Raw genomic sequence first — 14963 nt, 5'->3', positions numbered from 1 at the left:
ATGCCAAGCATATTACTCTGCTTTCCTTTGGACCACCTCATCAAGGCCAAGAAACAGATCTTGTCATCTGGGCAGCCCAGGACCTTCGTACAAACTGCCCAGGCTTTCGCCCTTCAGTGCTGCTAACACAGTGGTTTGACTTCACCCCTGGAGAAACATTCCATTGTCTCTCAAGACTGATGGATGTCAACAATAACAAGGTCAACACAAAACAAGACACACCATTAGCGATTACATTACTCTTGTCTCCATCCCGTATTTATGTTACTTTGGAATGATGGAAGAACTGGGTCAGTTTCCACCATTTCTTCCATGCCCTCCTCTCCTTGCAGTTCCTGCATACAGAGAGTCAATAATGCTAGCTTCTCCATCGTGATTTACAGCTTAATCCATAACCCAATTAAAAGAGGGTACTTAAATGTAAGCCACTTTCATGCAAACGGAGGTAATGGAGCACAGTTGTCTTGGCTTGGAACCCAATATATGTTAAGAAAGTTCATGGCAGGAAAGTTTCCTGAGCTTTCCTCAATGTGGCCCTATGCCAAAGCCTCTCTGGGGTGTTGGGTCCACAATGGGAGATGAAGTGTAGAGGGCTTCTGAGGGAGTGCAATCAGCTGGTCATATTTTCTTCCTAAAATCATTTAACTTAAAGAAGTTCGCAGAAATGACATTTCTCACCTCCTCCTTCTCCCAGCAACCCAAGAAACCCTATCCCATCCTACGTTGTTCAGAAGGGCCTCCTGATCTGCAGGATACTTGAAATGTAGTCAAACCAACAATTCATGTCTTGCTAGAAAGGCAAATGACAGGAGATGAAGTTCACAGAGTTTTCTTGTAAACTTCCTAGAGAGAACTCTGTGAGAGACACCCCCACTGTGCCCTGACAGGGGGAGCACATAGCTATATATTCTCCTATCTGCCTGGGCACACCATATTCATCTCTTTCCATCTCTTTCCACTCTATCAGCAATGTGACAACATCTACAGACTCTGACCTCCAAGATCAAACTACATTTTAAGCTAGACCTAAGCAAGTCTTTGAAACTGAATTACCATTTTAAGCCTGCCTGAACAAAGCTGCTGTATCTGTTACTCTTCAACAAGTATTCTGAGTGAGTAAATGCTTTTTTTTACCTTTTGCGATACTATTTTGTTTGTGCCCTGAAGCATCCTGGATTACTTAAACTAAAATGCTAAAACTAGCTAATCTAAGCTTCCCTTTTAAGCTGCAAAGGGATAGCAGTCTGCTGAACTCTCAAACATGCGGAAGGAAGGATAATATCTAAGAAATGTATCCTCTCCTAACATCTGTTCACATCGCAACATGATCCAGAGAACGGTGAAGGATGCAATAGGAAACTTTCCTGCTATGAACTTTCTTAAATTAAATCATCTTAGGGCTTGCACCCTTACATAAAGCGAGCTAACGGATTTGTGGTTTGCAGCCTTAGACTGTGATTGGAACATTGTTATACAAGTCAAGGTGCTCCCCAACCCAACTTTTCTTACCATAATGTTGATTTGAGGTTTATGTCTCTTGGCCAAATCAATAATGTTCACACCATTGTAATAAAGATTTTCAAAACACCCATGAAAGTTTTTCCATGGTAACAGCCCTGATTTTCCAGGTACTGGAATCCCTCCAAAGCTGAGCTTAGAAAGAGAAGAAAAATCAATAATCGTATTAAGCAATTTTCTGACAATCTGCTTCAAACGTTTATGATAAAAAATGTTAACAATGGCACAGCAGTAGCTCCATATTGGTCAATTGAGAAGCAATCTTTTTTTTCCATTATTATTTCTTTTCAATTGTCAAATGCATTAACTTAAAATATAGGTTAAGAAACACAGCTCAGAAATAACACAAAAAGTAAGAGGCCAAAGAAATACCTTTTAAATAAATGTGCTTTTATTTTCTGACAATGCTAGTTTTATTCAATCATTTCAATAAAAAAGTGCTTTTCTTTGGAAGTTAACATTTATATAACAGTACAGTGCAATCTGACAAATCTTTACTTAGATGTTAAGTCCCATTATATTCAGTGGGGTTACTCTTAAGTAAGGATGCACTATTCATACGTAATTCCGTTTATATAAATGTCTTCTCAATCTTCCTTTATTTTTCCACATTACTTAATACTTTTTAAAATGATAAAAATATATTTATATTATTATCATCATATATAATTATACTTATTTAACTTACAGTATCAGTCTTTCATGTGACCATGGCAACTACTTACCTGAAATCTATCTGAAATGTTCAAATTAATAATACAGCATATGCACACACTTAAACAAATATATTTACTGTTATTTCTTATGTTAGCTACACACTGAAAGCCTGTTCACTATGCTGCATGCGCTAGGTTTCGCACACTGAGCTCTCGAAGTAATGGACTCTCTCATATAGTTTAACTATAAGGGAATAGTTTTGGGTGTGGCAAGGAAGCTGTCCAGTGCTAACAGGTTGCGGGGGGAGTGGGCAAATGCCACTTTAGCACCAAAGCTCCCATACTCCCATAAATTTGTTTGATAGGATCCAGAATAAGAGCAGCAATACCCCAGTGCAAGGGAAAACTGACTCTCTTTCACAAGGATCCAACCTCACCTTGGTTTCGGCCAGAGATGGCGAACCTGTGGACTCCCAGATCTTGGATTCCAATTGCCGCCATTCCCAGCCAATATGGGCAATTGTCAGGGATGACGAAAGGACCACAGGTTCCCCAAACCTGCTGTAGAATCACCACTTTGGCGAACTACAGTGCTTCTTTAAACTGCTGATTCATTGAGCAGCACAGTATCTCTGTGGTTTACCAGCCGGTGGAGAAAGGGATGACTGGCAAATGAAACTACCAAAGTTTCTGATTTATCTGAAGTGTACACCACACTGATGTGCAAGATGCAATCTATTATACCCACCTAAACCTGCCTTTTATGAGCTGTTGTATTTTATGGTTACCAGATTTTTTTCAATGAATCCAGGGACACTTTTATTTATTTTTTTGAAGCTGAGTAGCAACAGGGAGTCAGTAGTGGGGATGGTGAGGCAAAAGACCCTGGGCCCAAACATACATGCATATTGTATAAAGGTGCAAAGCCCTTCTTTCACACCCTGTGAAACATAAATGCGCAGAGTTTTTCTAAAAACTGGGCAACGGCGCGCTGCCCACCCATGACTCCCGAGCCTTCCCCGATCTCCTTCCCCCTTTGTTTTGACAGATCAGGGGAGGCTCGGGAGTCACAGGTGGGCAGCCGTTGCCCAGGAGGGGCCAGCCTGGTAGTGCAGTTGGCTCTGGCTGGCTTCAGGAGCTGCTCGCTGCCGTGGCGCAGGGAAAATGGCAGGCGCCATGACAGCAAGCAGCGAGCAGCTCCTGAAGCCAGCCAGAGCCAACTGCACTAACAGGCTGGCTCCGGGCTGCTGAGGCTGCCGCTGCCACGTTTCCTGGGGACAGATTTGCAAATCTGGGGACATTCCGGGGACGGAATTTGTCCAGGGACAGATTTGCAAATCCGGGGACTGTCCCCGGGAACCAGGGACGTCTGGCAACCCTATTGTCTCTGCTCTCTGTTCACATCCCCAGCGGCAGAGCCTGGGGTGGCACACATGCCCTGCGCCCAGGGATGGGGCCAGCCGCCTGCAGGGGCAGGGCCGGCCAAGGCAGGACACTCTGTGGGGCCTCTGAGAAGTCTGCCTGCCTCCTCCCACTCAGCCGCCCTACAGCTGAGGGGGAGGTGGCGGGCGGACCGCTTGGTGCAGCGCGGAGCCTGCAGGCGCTCAAGCCACTGCATCACTCCCAGGAGAGACATGTGGCTCAGGCATGCTGCAGACCCCGTGGTGAGTGCCACCTGGTATTTTGTCACCCCCCTCAGTGGTGACACCCGGGGTGAACCGCCCCTACTACACCCCCTTCCTCTGCCCCTTCACATCCCCTGTCCTGCATGGCGCAGCTGTACCACCTAAGTGCCAGGAAGTCCCCTAGTAGAGTGTAAACAGTACAATTACAAAAGGAACATTTGGGCATTTACATCAAAGCAGAAAAGTCAAGGGTTGGCACACATGTAAGCAAAGCATTAGCGAAAGTCTTTAATTTCAAGCTTCGACAAGAGTCTGAATGCTGAAACACTTCCCTAAGCGGCTCACCATCTCCTTCTGTTTCATAATTGCATTTACATAACAAAATAATAAGTCTAATAAATGAAAGATAGTTTTCACACCTCATAATCAAGGTCCAAATAATTGAATTCTCCCTTTGCATGAAAATGGTGAGTGTGTTTATCAACTGTAAAGTTCACTTGATTATTGAAATGTTCAATGAGGACTGAATGCCAATGCTGATCATCCAATAGGCTACCCAGAGTGATATTAACCTGGGCATCAGCAGAATATATTTTAGCATCACCTTCAAGAGGAGAAAAACAAACTGTTAGGTCTGTTGGAAGAAACAATGAAGACAGTGAACTTATATATATATATAGTTAGTTAGTTAGTTTAAAATAAGCAGATTACTAAGTAGGTGTGCAGTATGAATTTGCACTTGATACCTATGTTGATGAGCAAGGAAAGCTTTCCGTTAACTAACACCAAGGTGATGTGATCTCCATTCTGTCCTTCTCTGTGTAACAGAATCCCATCTCTTTGTATCGTTTTGAACTGCAGAGAAATTATGTCTTTCAGTGCTGTGGTGGATTTGGGGTTAAATCTGTAGAGCAGGAAACTCTTCCCATCAAAATCTGCCACATCAGACCCTAAGAATAACACAAAGCAGTAAAAAAAAAAAATTATATCGAAAATGTACCATCTACTCCTTGAGTGGGAATTGAAAAATGAAGTAATAAAAGAAACAACGATAAAGTGGTCACAAGATCTGGGCAAGACAATACATTTAGATAGATGGGGGAAATTATGGAGTGTTGACGTAAATTTCACAGCTTGTTATTTGATCAGAGAAAATATAATGAAAATGTTGATACCTCACCCCAGTAAAATTGGCAAAGATCTATAAAAAATATTCAAACCTTTGTTGGAGTTGTAAAGCAGAGGTGGGAACAATGTACCATATGTGGTGGGGGTGTAAAGTGATTATACAATTTTGGACCAAGATACAGAAGAGTTGAAAAGAATATTTAAGAGCACAATTCTCAAAAAGCCAGAAGCATATCTGTTAGGCTTAATAACCAACGATATCCCCAAAGTTAAAAAGAATATATTCCTCTATGTGACAGCAGCAGCTAGATTATTAGTGGCAAAAAAATGGAAAACAGGAAAAATACCAGAATTACCAGAATGGAGAATTAAGATCTGTGAGTTTATGGAGATGGCAAAATTAACGGCATCAATTAGGGGCTGCCCCAAGCAAAAAATTAAGAGAGAGTGGTAGTGTGTAGAGATATATATGAAAAAATATGGATATGGAAATTAAGTTTAACATAAACGTAAAAGGAAAGACTCGCAAGGATACAAGATGATATTATAAAGGATACGACTATTAAGTATAAATAACTGCTAACACAACAAGAAACAATAATACAAATGCCAATAAGATCTGACATGGGTAAGGGGAAGTCGGGTGGGGGGGAGGGAAGTAGAGGGTGGTATTTGGAAATTAATTGAGAATGTGATATAAAAGTAAAATGATTGTGTTTGTAATTTGAATTATTTTGAATGATTGTGGTTGTAAGTTTTTTTCTAGTTTTTACTTCTTTTTCTGTCAGAAAAACTTTAATTTAAAAAAAAAATTAAAAAAGAGAATAACACAAATAAAGGATCTCTTATGATGGGTTGCCAAGAAGAGAAACTGTCCCCCCGCCACTTGTGTGATAATCATTTAGCAAGTATGAGAAATCCCAAGCCATTCTATAAGCATCATATGCAAGCCAGAGTTCTGTTCCTGTATCTTGCAGCATGGTTCTTTGTAGAACAGAGGAGAAATGTGAAGGAACAAAGCTCTGGGATTTTATTTTTTATTTTTCCCAGAGCTGGAGCAATGGCATCAGCTGGTGAGGCACCAGGTAAGTCACAGCAGAATGATGTGATAATGAGATGCCCAAGTCTTTGTGTTGTTTGTGACAGATTAGAACAGAGGAAGTCAGAGGATGGGGAAAAATCAAGCAGAGGAACCTAGGGAGCTACCTAATGCCAAGTCAGATCATTGATTCATCATGTCTAGCATGTTCAACACTATCTGGCAGTGGCTCTGAGGTGTTTCAGGTAGGAATCCTTCCCAACTCTACCTGGAGACATGAGGGATTCAACCTAGGACATTTTGCACGCAGGACCTGTGCTGTACCAATGATCTACAGCCATTCCCCTACACCAGGGGTCCCCAAACTAAGGTCTGCAGGCCGGATAAGGCCCAAGGGACTCGTTTATTCAGCCCGCAGAGACACCCGCCGCCAGCTCTTACCGGCGCTGCGCTGCATGGCTGCCCACTTCTGGGTCGGAGGAGCACTGGAAATAGCATGCGCAAGCGTTATTTGTGGTGCACATCCAGGTCGGAGGAGCACCGGAAATAACTTGTGCGCATGCGCAAGCGTTATTTGCAGTGCACATCACCGTCAGAGGAGGCCCATGCACATGCGCACAAGCTATTTCCGGTGCTCCTCCAACCCGGAAGTGCGCCGAAATAGTGTGTGCACACGCGTATGGGCACGTGCTCCCCTGCCCTCCAACCCGCCACACAATCGGCGCAGTAAGTTTGCTGACCTCTGTCCTATACTTTCAATTTCTTCAATGGGGTTCATATTTCACACTAGCAGTTTAAATGGTGACACCTCTTTGGGAGAGTCTTTGCATCCAATCAAGGCGAAGATGTGCAGTCAGAAGCAAGCATTTCAGAAGGTATCACTATACAACTGGGAATAACAAAGGGGGTGGGGGAAGGTAAGAAATTTCAGTGGTTGAGAGTGAGGAGTAGAGGGGAGAAGTAATTCAATTAAAAAACTCAAAGGCTTGCTCTCATCATGCCATCCTGCACTCATTTCGGAGGGAAGGATATAAATTTAATTAACAAATAAAGTCATTAACTGGGGGGGGGACCCCACTGTATTTTAAGAGCACTTGTGGCTCTGAAACACCAAGGCAAAGCAATTACCTATTCCACATATATGAAATACTCTTATTGACAGAAGAGGTAGCAATGATTTCACCATTTAAAAAGGTACTTCATTTCTCATGACACATTATCTAGTCCCTTTCAAGGTCATATATATATCCACTTGGCTGGAAAGAACAGATTTTTGACTAGTAGTATAAAACAGTATCTGTCACAATCTGTTACAGCCTGACTTAGAACTACAGAAAGGAACAGATAACACTCAAGTAAAGCTCATAGTGTATTCACGCTGCATAAGTAAAGAAGACAAAGGAGGTAATAGTTCTTGAGAGATACACTTATGAAATAAATGAAGATGTAGCAGACGGCCAATAATATATGAAATCATTTTCCAATTCATTGAGTGTCCTCTTCTAAGTCAATGGAAATCTGCTATCTAACTTTGCTTAATTTGACAAAGAAAAGAAAAAACGCTCTATATTTTGGAAGCGAGCCTCTAAGAAGTTCTCCTGTGCAGGCCCCACTGAAATGGACCTGTGATCTCTGAGGGATTATGCCTAAGCTTCTTGAAAAGTTATCCATTTTGAGTGACTCATAATATTTTTAAAAAGCCATTAATATTCAGCAGAATCGCACCAATTATAAGCAGAAGGGCCTTGTTTTGAACTTAAGCTGTCAGTTGGTTTAATTCTCAGTTCTGTCACATAAGATGAGTAAGTTTTACTTTGGTAAGGGCAGTTCAAGGGAGAACACTAGGACTCTGCATCAATCACGTTTTTTTTAATCAGTACATTTCCACTATGAAAATTAGACCACTAAAACGGGGGCATCGAGCGAGTAACAAATTACACGTTCAATCGATTTTAAATGTGTTGCCACCTATCCTTTGACAGAAGGCAGCAGATAAATAAAAAGCAATCAATGAATTCATTAGTACTGATAGTTATTCGTAATCCTACACCAGCATCCCCCAAATTTGGTTACCTTCAGAGGTTTGTGATGTGGTATCTGGAGGTTCCCAGGTAGGACAATTCCCCCCCTATCATAACATTATCATTATTAATAATTATTTTCTTTACCTCAAACTCACACAAAATATATACCTATATGCTGAACAAAATCTCAATTGAAATTGAAATAACTTAACAATGAAATCAAAGCAAAATACATAAAAGAAACAGAATGGGTTCATACTATTTCTCTACTATCCATGTTGCACAATCTGTCATCTTCTACGTTAATTTATTCAAATACACTTTTGAATATCTTCCTTACTGGGTTTTCTCTTTTCTGATCCTCAAATGATAAAAAAATAAATATGCATTTATTTACGGAAATAAACCATGAAAAATATTTCAAAAAGCAAAATAAGCAATGATTTCCAAGACTCTGATAATCAAGGATTGATGTTTGCCTTACATGCCCTCCTTCAATTCTAGTATGCTAGATAACTCTTAACTACAAATAAAACAACCCTTAAAACCTAAATTGCCCAGAGCAGTCTCTGGAGATGTATGAAGGCATTGTACAAGTGTGCATGGAAAGATATTAAGTTCTGCTGTTTGTATACTGACCAAACCAACCAACAGGAGGTGTGGGTGGAGCACAGCAGAGCTCTTTACAAAAATCAGCACAAGAGTCTTTGGTAGGGTGGATGCAGGTTGATGCTTCTACAACTATTTCTTTATTATTTTATTTTGGCAATTTGTATGTTGCCTTTTAGGATCATCGTTCTTCCCAAAGTGATTCACAATTGAACAATAGAAAACAGAATTAGCTATGTGTACTGGACATAGAAACGTGCCCCAAACCATTTCCCATCACATAATTAAGAAGAGAAATGACATTAGAGGAGATAATTTTTGGTGACATTGGTTTGGGTGTGGTGCAGGGCTTTGAATGTACGGTGGTACCTTGGGTTAAGAACTTAATTCGTTCTGGAGGTCCGTTCTTAACCTGAAACTGTTCTTGACCTGAGGTACCACTTTAGCCAATGGGGCCTCCCGCTGCTGCCATGCCACCGCTGCATGATTTCTGTTCTCATCCTGACGCAAAGTTCTTAAACCAAGGTGCTATTTCTGGGTTAGCGGAGTCTGTAACCTGAAGCGTCTGTAACCTGAAGCGTCTGTAACCCGAGGTACCACTGTACTTGCTTTCTGAGGAGGCTGAGGGGTGTTTGTCAGTGCCTTTCCTTTCCTTCTGCAAACCATCTCACCGGTACAGTGGTACCTCTGGTTATGTAATTAATTCGTTCTGGAGTTCCGTTTTTAACCTGAAACTGTTCTTAACCTGAAGCACCACTTTAGCTAATAGGGCCTCCTGTTGCTGCCGTGCTGCCAGAACACGATTTCTGTTCTCATCCTGAACCAAAGTTCTTAACCCGAGGTACTATTTCTGGGTTAGTGGAGTCTGCAACCTGAAGCGTATGTAACCTGAAGCGTATGTAACCTGAGGTACCACTGTATTCTGTGCTCTGCAGCCTTCCCCAGTGCCCACACTTCAATTAAAACCCAGGGGAAGACATGATAATGTAACACTACCTATGGGCCTCCCCCCAAAAAATATATATATATATATATCAGGAAATACAAGCAGCCAAGGAGGCTGGAGGCACTGAGGAAAAGTTTATTGGCAAGCAAGCAGATCACCCTCAACCACCTTGCAATACCAAAGCAAGCTCAAAACCCGAGAGTCTCTGGAATTCTGAAGAAATTCTCAAATGCCCTGAGAAGGAGGCAGAAGACAAATGGAAGTCTCCTTCACAGGGGAAGAAAATGTTGGAGACATCAAGAGATTTTGGCACAATACTAGTTTCCTTTCACACAAAGTTCATCTTGTGGAAGACGCTCCCTGCTAGAGGAATAGCGGACCACTCTGCTTCCTGAATGTGTGCATTGGATCTGAAGCATACTTGGAACAGAAAGCCTCTCCTCCTCCCAGAGGGGAGGTGGTGTGAGCAGGAGCCGTTCCCGCATCAGCAGGGGGTCGTATTCAGTCCCCTCCGTCATTTTCCCAGCTGCCGCGACACGCCCGTCAGGCAAGCCAATAGGGTTGGCTCGGGGGCGGGCTCTAGCCGGATTCAAGTGCCCGCAGCATCCCCGCACCTCATTCTGTTTCCTGGAGTCGTTGGATCACCTGCCCGTCCTCCCTTTAGGTCATATTTATGCTCTTGACATTGCTATGGACTTTGGTTGGTTGCCCTGGTTGACCAGGGGGGCTGGTAGGAATTTTGTATCCATTTGGCAAATTGGCACCAGCCTCTTGGTGTCTCGCCTACCTCATAGCAAATCGTCACAACTTTTCCGGTATTGGCGGTTAGACATTGGAATATGTGTTGTGTGTTGGTGGGCGGGGTGTGGCCATCACCTACCCCTCCCCTTTTAGGTATTTCATTAAAGGAATCTGGCGGTTGTGGATCCTCTCTGATGCCCTGCTGGTGGCTAGGGCCATGGCACGACCCCCGGTGACATCAGGGGAAGCTTCCAGTTGTATTTGCATCAACAAGCTCCTCCCACTGGTTGTTAACCTTCAAATGCCCCCCCTCCCGCTGCACGGGGTGGGGTCATATATAGGTTGTTTGATCCAATGCCTAAGCCAATACGACTCACATGCTGTAACCAATAAAGTTGTGGCCTTCTTTAGCCCATTAACCTAAAATACATGTGTCCTTGTGTCTTATTTACCCCTATGCAGGTTGCGGGTCCTCGATTCACAATTGCTCTTGGCCTGAATGGCTGAAGCCTGCCACAAACTCTTGCGAAAAAGGAAGCTGTTGCGAAAGTGCTTGCTCAGAACTTTTTAGCAGTGCCTGACATCAAGCTTCACCTCCCGTTCCTCACCCTGCCTTTCTTGCTCTGCTTGCCCTGTGCCCTTGTCAACGCAGTCCTTGATCCCGCTGCCTGATCTGAATTCCCTACTGATACTGTGTCTCGTAGATTTCCTAAAAATAACATCCATGACTCTAATCAGGCAAATGTTTCTCATGCCCCAATGAGTTCCTGACAGCCTTTTCTCCCCTAGTTTGAGAAAAGTGACATTTCACTTCATAGCACAGCTGTGGAAGACATCACAACTGCACGCCGTACCGGATTGCTTGAACCGCTTTGCTGGAGAAAGGGCGATATGCTCCTGCTTGCGGGTTCTCCCCTCTCGCAAAAGCAACAGCACCCCATATACAACTTTACGAGCAGGTTTTTAACACATTCCCTTCTTTATTCCTCCTACACATTTCCAGTTGCTGGGGTATCTAGCAGCTGTTTTAATAACAATGATAATTAATAATTTTATTTTTTGTACCCCGCCCAGCTGACCGGGTTGTATTTGTAAAACTTCTTTCAGAACGACTTTCTATTCCTTTTGTCTTGCCAAATCAAAATTCTGGTTTTGCATGAAATCAGGGTGGGGTTGGAGAGCAAAAGCAAAGGGAAAATAGCAGGAGCAGTGTGGCTTCAGAACTGGGTGGAAGCTGAAAAGGGTACGTAGCAATTGCAATGTATGGATAATGCAGGAGATTACCAACAGGGGTGGTAATCTCCTGCATTATGGTTTATGAGCCAGGCTGGGTGGGGTTGCAGAAAAGGAGGTGGGAGGAGGTAAAGGAATGGAATCATAGAATCGTAAGGGTTGGGAGGGACCCCGAGGGTCATCTATTCCAACCCCCTGTAATGCAGGAATCTCAACTAAATCATCCATGACAGATGGCCATCCATCTGGAAGTGAAAGTAAGAGTGGGTGCAAAGCAGATACAGAACAAAAGAGAGAAGTGGCTTCAGAATGGGGTTGGGACCAGAGTGGTCTTTTCTGTTGGGCTTAGTGGCGCATTGCGCCAGGGCGCCGGTCTCTCAGGGGCGCCCCAGCGAATGGGGGAGCTGCATGGCTTTGCCGGCGGCCTTCCCTTTCCCTCCTGCACGCCTGCCAGCTGTGCCCCATCAACCATATGGCTGCTGGGCATGCAGCTTCCTTCCCAAGCCTCTGTGAGAGGACAGCGATCCCCGCAGAGGTTTGGGAAAAGGTCGACAACTCTGGGAAATGGGGGTGTGGGGTGTGCCAGAGGGATCTTTGTACCACGGCGCCGGATATGCTTAAGATAGCCCTGGTTGGGATGGTGAAAAACAATTTTAGTAGTTGCATGAGGTGTGTCAGGATGCTATCAGCGGCGCCCGGCTAGTTGCCCAGGAAAGTAGAAAGACAAGGAAAAGTTTATTACAGTCCTTTTTTTATTTCAGTCTTTACAGAGAGAGGCTATAGAACCCAGCCTCTTGGATGACGGTGTTGTCCCAAGTGAATCTCCACCCCCCTCTTCTCTCCCACTTCCTCATTCATCACTTCTACAGGCGCTGCTACAGGCGCTGCTCTGTCTTTGAGCTCTTTGCTCTCCCACTTTTAAGGCTCGCTGGATTCTGGGAGATGGTGGGTTGCCCTGTGCCCTCTTTTTCCAGGACACATCCTCTTTTTCAGGGGTAAAATTTCTTCCGGGGTGGATTTTTTAAATTTGCCAAAATGTCTCTGGCTATACTTTCTGGATGAGACATAGATGTAACTGGTGGTTGAAGACTTGCTTTCCTCTTCTCTTCTCCTGCCCCCCACCCCCGGCAATATATCACACTTTCTATAGCAGACATATAGTAGGGATATTTAAAATCAGAGTTGTCATAGTGTCCTCTTTTGTGCTCTTCAAAATATGGCAACCCCACAGAGCTAACTTGGGAACTATGCATTTGTATTCTGTTTCACTTAAATTAAGATTATTGATATATACTTCAATTCATTATAGGGTGCAACTGACCTCAATGTGCAAATATCAAGATACTAATGGGGGGGTTATGCTGTTAGGATACAGAACTCTCACACAAATATCTTTATTTCCATTAAAGGCCAGTTAGCAGGATCCCCCCCCCCCCCATTTAGAATGCACCTGTAGATTTCAATTATGTGATTCATCTCAAAGAAAAGGCATCACTTACTGTAAACACAGCCATAGACTTCGATCCTCATTCCAATCCTGCCATTTCGGTTCCAATCCAAAGGGACAAACCGCAGAAATCTTGCTTTGATGGAATGTTGGAGATTATAAGTTACCACAGTGTCTGCATTGGTGTTTCCTGAAAAAGCCTGAAAAGGACAATTTAAAAGTCAGCATTTGCTGTATGGCTTTATTTCTTAAACCTTGACATGGAAACTTTTTTTCCTTGTACACTCTGAGAACCTGTGCTAAAAGCTCAGTGAGGTGTAACGGTACTCCTGTAAAATGTCTCATTGCGTAGATATAACCCCAGACTTAGATCTGGTTCAGATAATCACATTAAACGGAGTTCATGTGATTGAGAACTCACCACAGTGAACATTCTTGGGTTTCTACCCAGTGGCGTAGCGTGGGTTGTCAGCACCCGGGGCAAGGCAAGTAATTTGCGCCCCCTAATCCGTGGATTTGCGCCCCCTAACCCTAACCCCCAGATGTTGCGCCTGGTGCGGCCGGGCCCCCCTGCACCCCCCACGCTACGCCACTGTTTCTACCCTCTCCCGCTCCACCTTTCAATATGTGTGCAATGGACGAGAGGGAAAGCTTCTACTTTCACTGTTAAGGGCAAAACATTACTATCATACGATGTCGAAACTCAGGATACTGTGGGTTTCTTCTAACCAAAGTTAGATGACAAACCAGAACCAGAAATCGTAGCTGAATCAAACTGGGTTTAAACTATCTTTAATTAGAGCAAACCTTCTCACTCAGATGTAACAGAATTGTGATTTGTTCTTAAAGTGAATTTTCATTTACGCATGAATGAGAAGGAGTGGGTGAAAGGAAGATGTGAGCCTTAGGTCATGCTATGGTTTACTTGATCACCTTAGATGAATAATAGAATGTGTTTTTTCCCCCTCTGAAACATGAAAGAAACATTCTTATTCTGCTAATCCTTTCTTTTTTAAAAAATGTATTGATGTCAATGGGAGTAGGACCACGTCCACTCTCATTTTGCAGTTTCTTTAATATGTGGCAGTAAAGGAATGAAGCCATTTCGTGTTTTATTTTTGGATTGTAATTTGATTGCTTTTTGTTTTAGTTGATTTTCAGTCTGGAAGTGTCAACTTTTCAGCCTAGTTCATTTAACCTAACACTTAAGTGAAAAATGAAAATTTATGCAAGAAAAGGGTGACGACAGTGATTTTCCAATAGGATGATGAGAGAGACTAGAGAGAATGACTAGAGAGAATGGCATTTTCAGTTTCATAATACTTTAAACATTGCAAAAGAATGTGAAAGGGGGTATATGTATGAGAAGGTGGCTAGGGATGCACACAGCCCTCGTTCCAGGTCAGCCATGCATTCCAGATCTGCTTCAAAATCAATTTATGGGGCAGGGCTAATGTTTAACTGGGTTAGAAAAACCTAGTTTCAATCATCTTCTTACCAACTGCAGAGTGCAGCGTACTGCTTCGTTTACTGGACTGTTAAAATCTCCTTTGCACATTCTAAGGCAGAGGGCCTTCTCGGTAGTGGCACCCACCCTGTGGAATGACCTCCCATCAGATGTCAAAGAAATAAACAACTATAGTCATACCTCGGATTACAGACGCTTCAGGCTGCGTTTTTTTGGGTTACAGACCCGCCAAAACCTGGAAGTACGGGAACGGGTTACCTCCAGGTTTCGGGGGTTGTGCATGCACAGAAGCGCCAAATCACAACCCGCGTGTGAATAGACACGCCACTGCAAGTTGCGAACGCTGCAGGTTGCGAACGTGCCTCCCACACGACAACTCTGTTTAGGGAAGTTTTTAATGACTGGTGTTTTCATGTACCCTATTTTTCACATTCTAAGACGCACTTTTCCCCTCCTAAAAAGTAAGGGGAAATGTGTGTGCGTCTTATGGAGCGAATGCAGTGCTCCCACTGCGCTCAAGAAGCTTTGT

The 14963-nt window shown here is 43.3% G+C and overlaps 1 protein-coding gene and 1 long non-coding RNA gene across 9 annotated transcripts in view; one reads left to right on the top strand and one right to left on the bottom strand.

Annotated features, from left to right (window-relative positions):
- CNTNAP4 (contactin associated protein family member 4) overlaps window positions 1-14963 on the bottom strand; it is a gene marked incomplete at its 5' end in the record, with an annotated part of 272470 nt that overhangs the window by 98399 nt on the left and 159108 nt on the right. For 7 of the 8 annotated variants that reach the window (XR_013977143.1, XR_013977144.1, XR_013977145.1 and 4 more), the window contains 4 exons: window positions 1510-1653; window positions 4219-4403; window positions 4546-4749; window positions 13019-13166. Coding sequence is in view for 5 of the 8 variants with exons in the window: in XM_080972303.1 (XP_080828429.1) it covers window positions 1510-1653; window positions 4219-4403; window positions 4546-4749; window positions 13019-13166 (681 nt within the window). Of the gene's footprint in view, window positions 1-1509; window positions 1654-4218; window positions 4404-4545; window positions 4750-13018; window positions 13167-14963 lie in introns of those variants that run through there. The other variant, XM_080972307.1, reaches the window with a different exon arrangement.
- Window positions 1-14963, top strand: part of LOC308458380 — a 164223-nt gene that overhangs the window by 118535 nt on the left and 30725 nt on the right. The window lies entirely within an intron of this gene.

This window comes from Podarcis pityusensis (assembly GCF_964106645.2).
Source record: "Podarcis pityusensis genome assembly, chromosome: 11".
In the NCBI taxonomy this organism is placed as follows: Eukaryota; Metazoa; Chordata; class Lepidosauria; order Squamata; family Lacertidae; genus Podarcis; species Podarcis pityusensis.
This window is presented reverse-complemented; position numbering and strand designations above follow the sequence as displayed.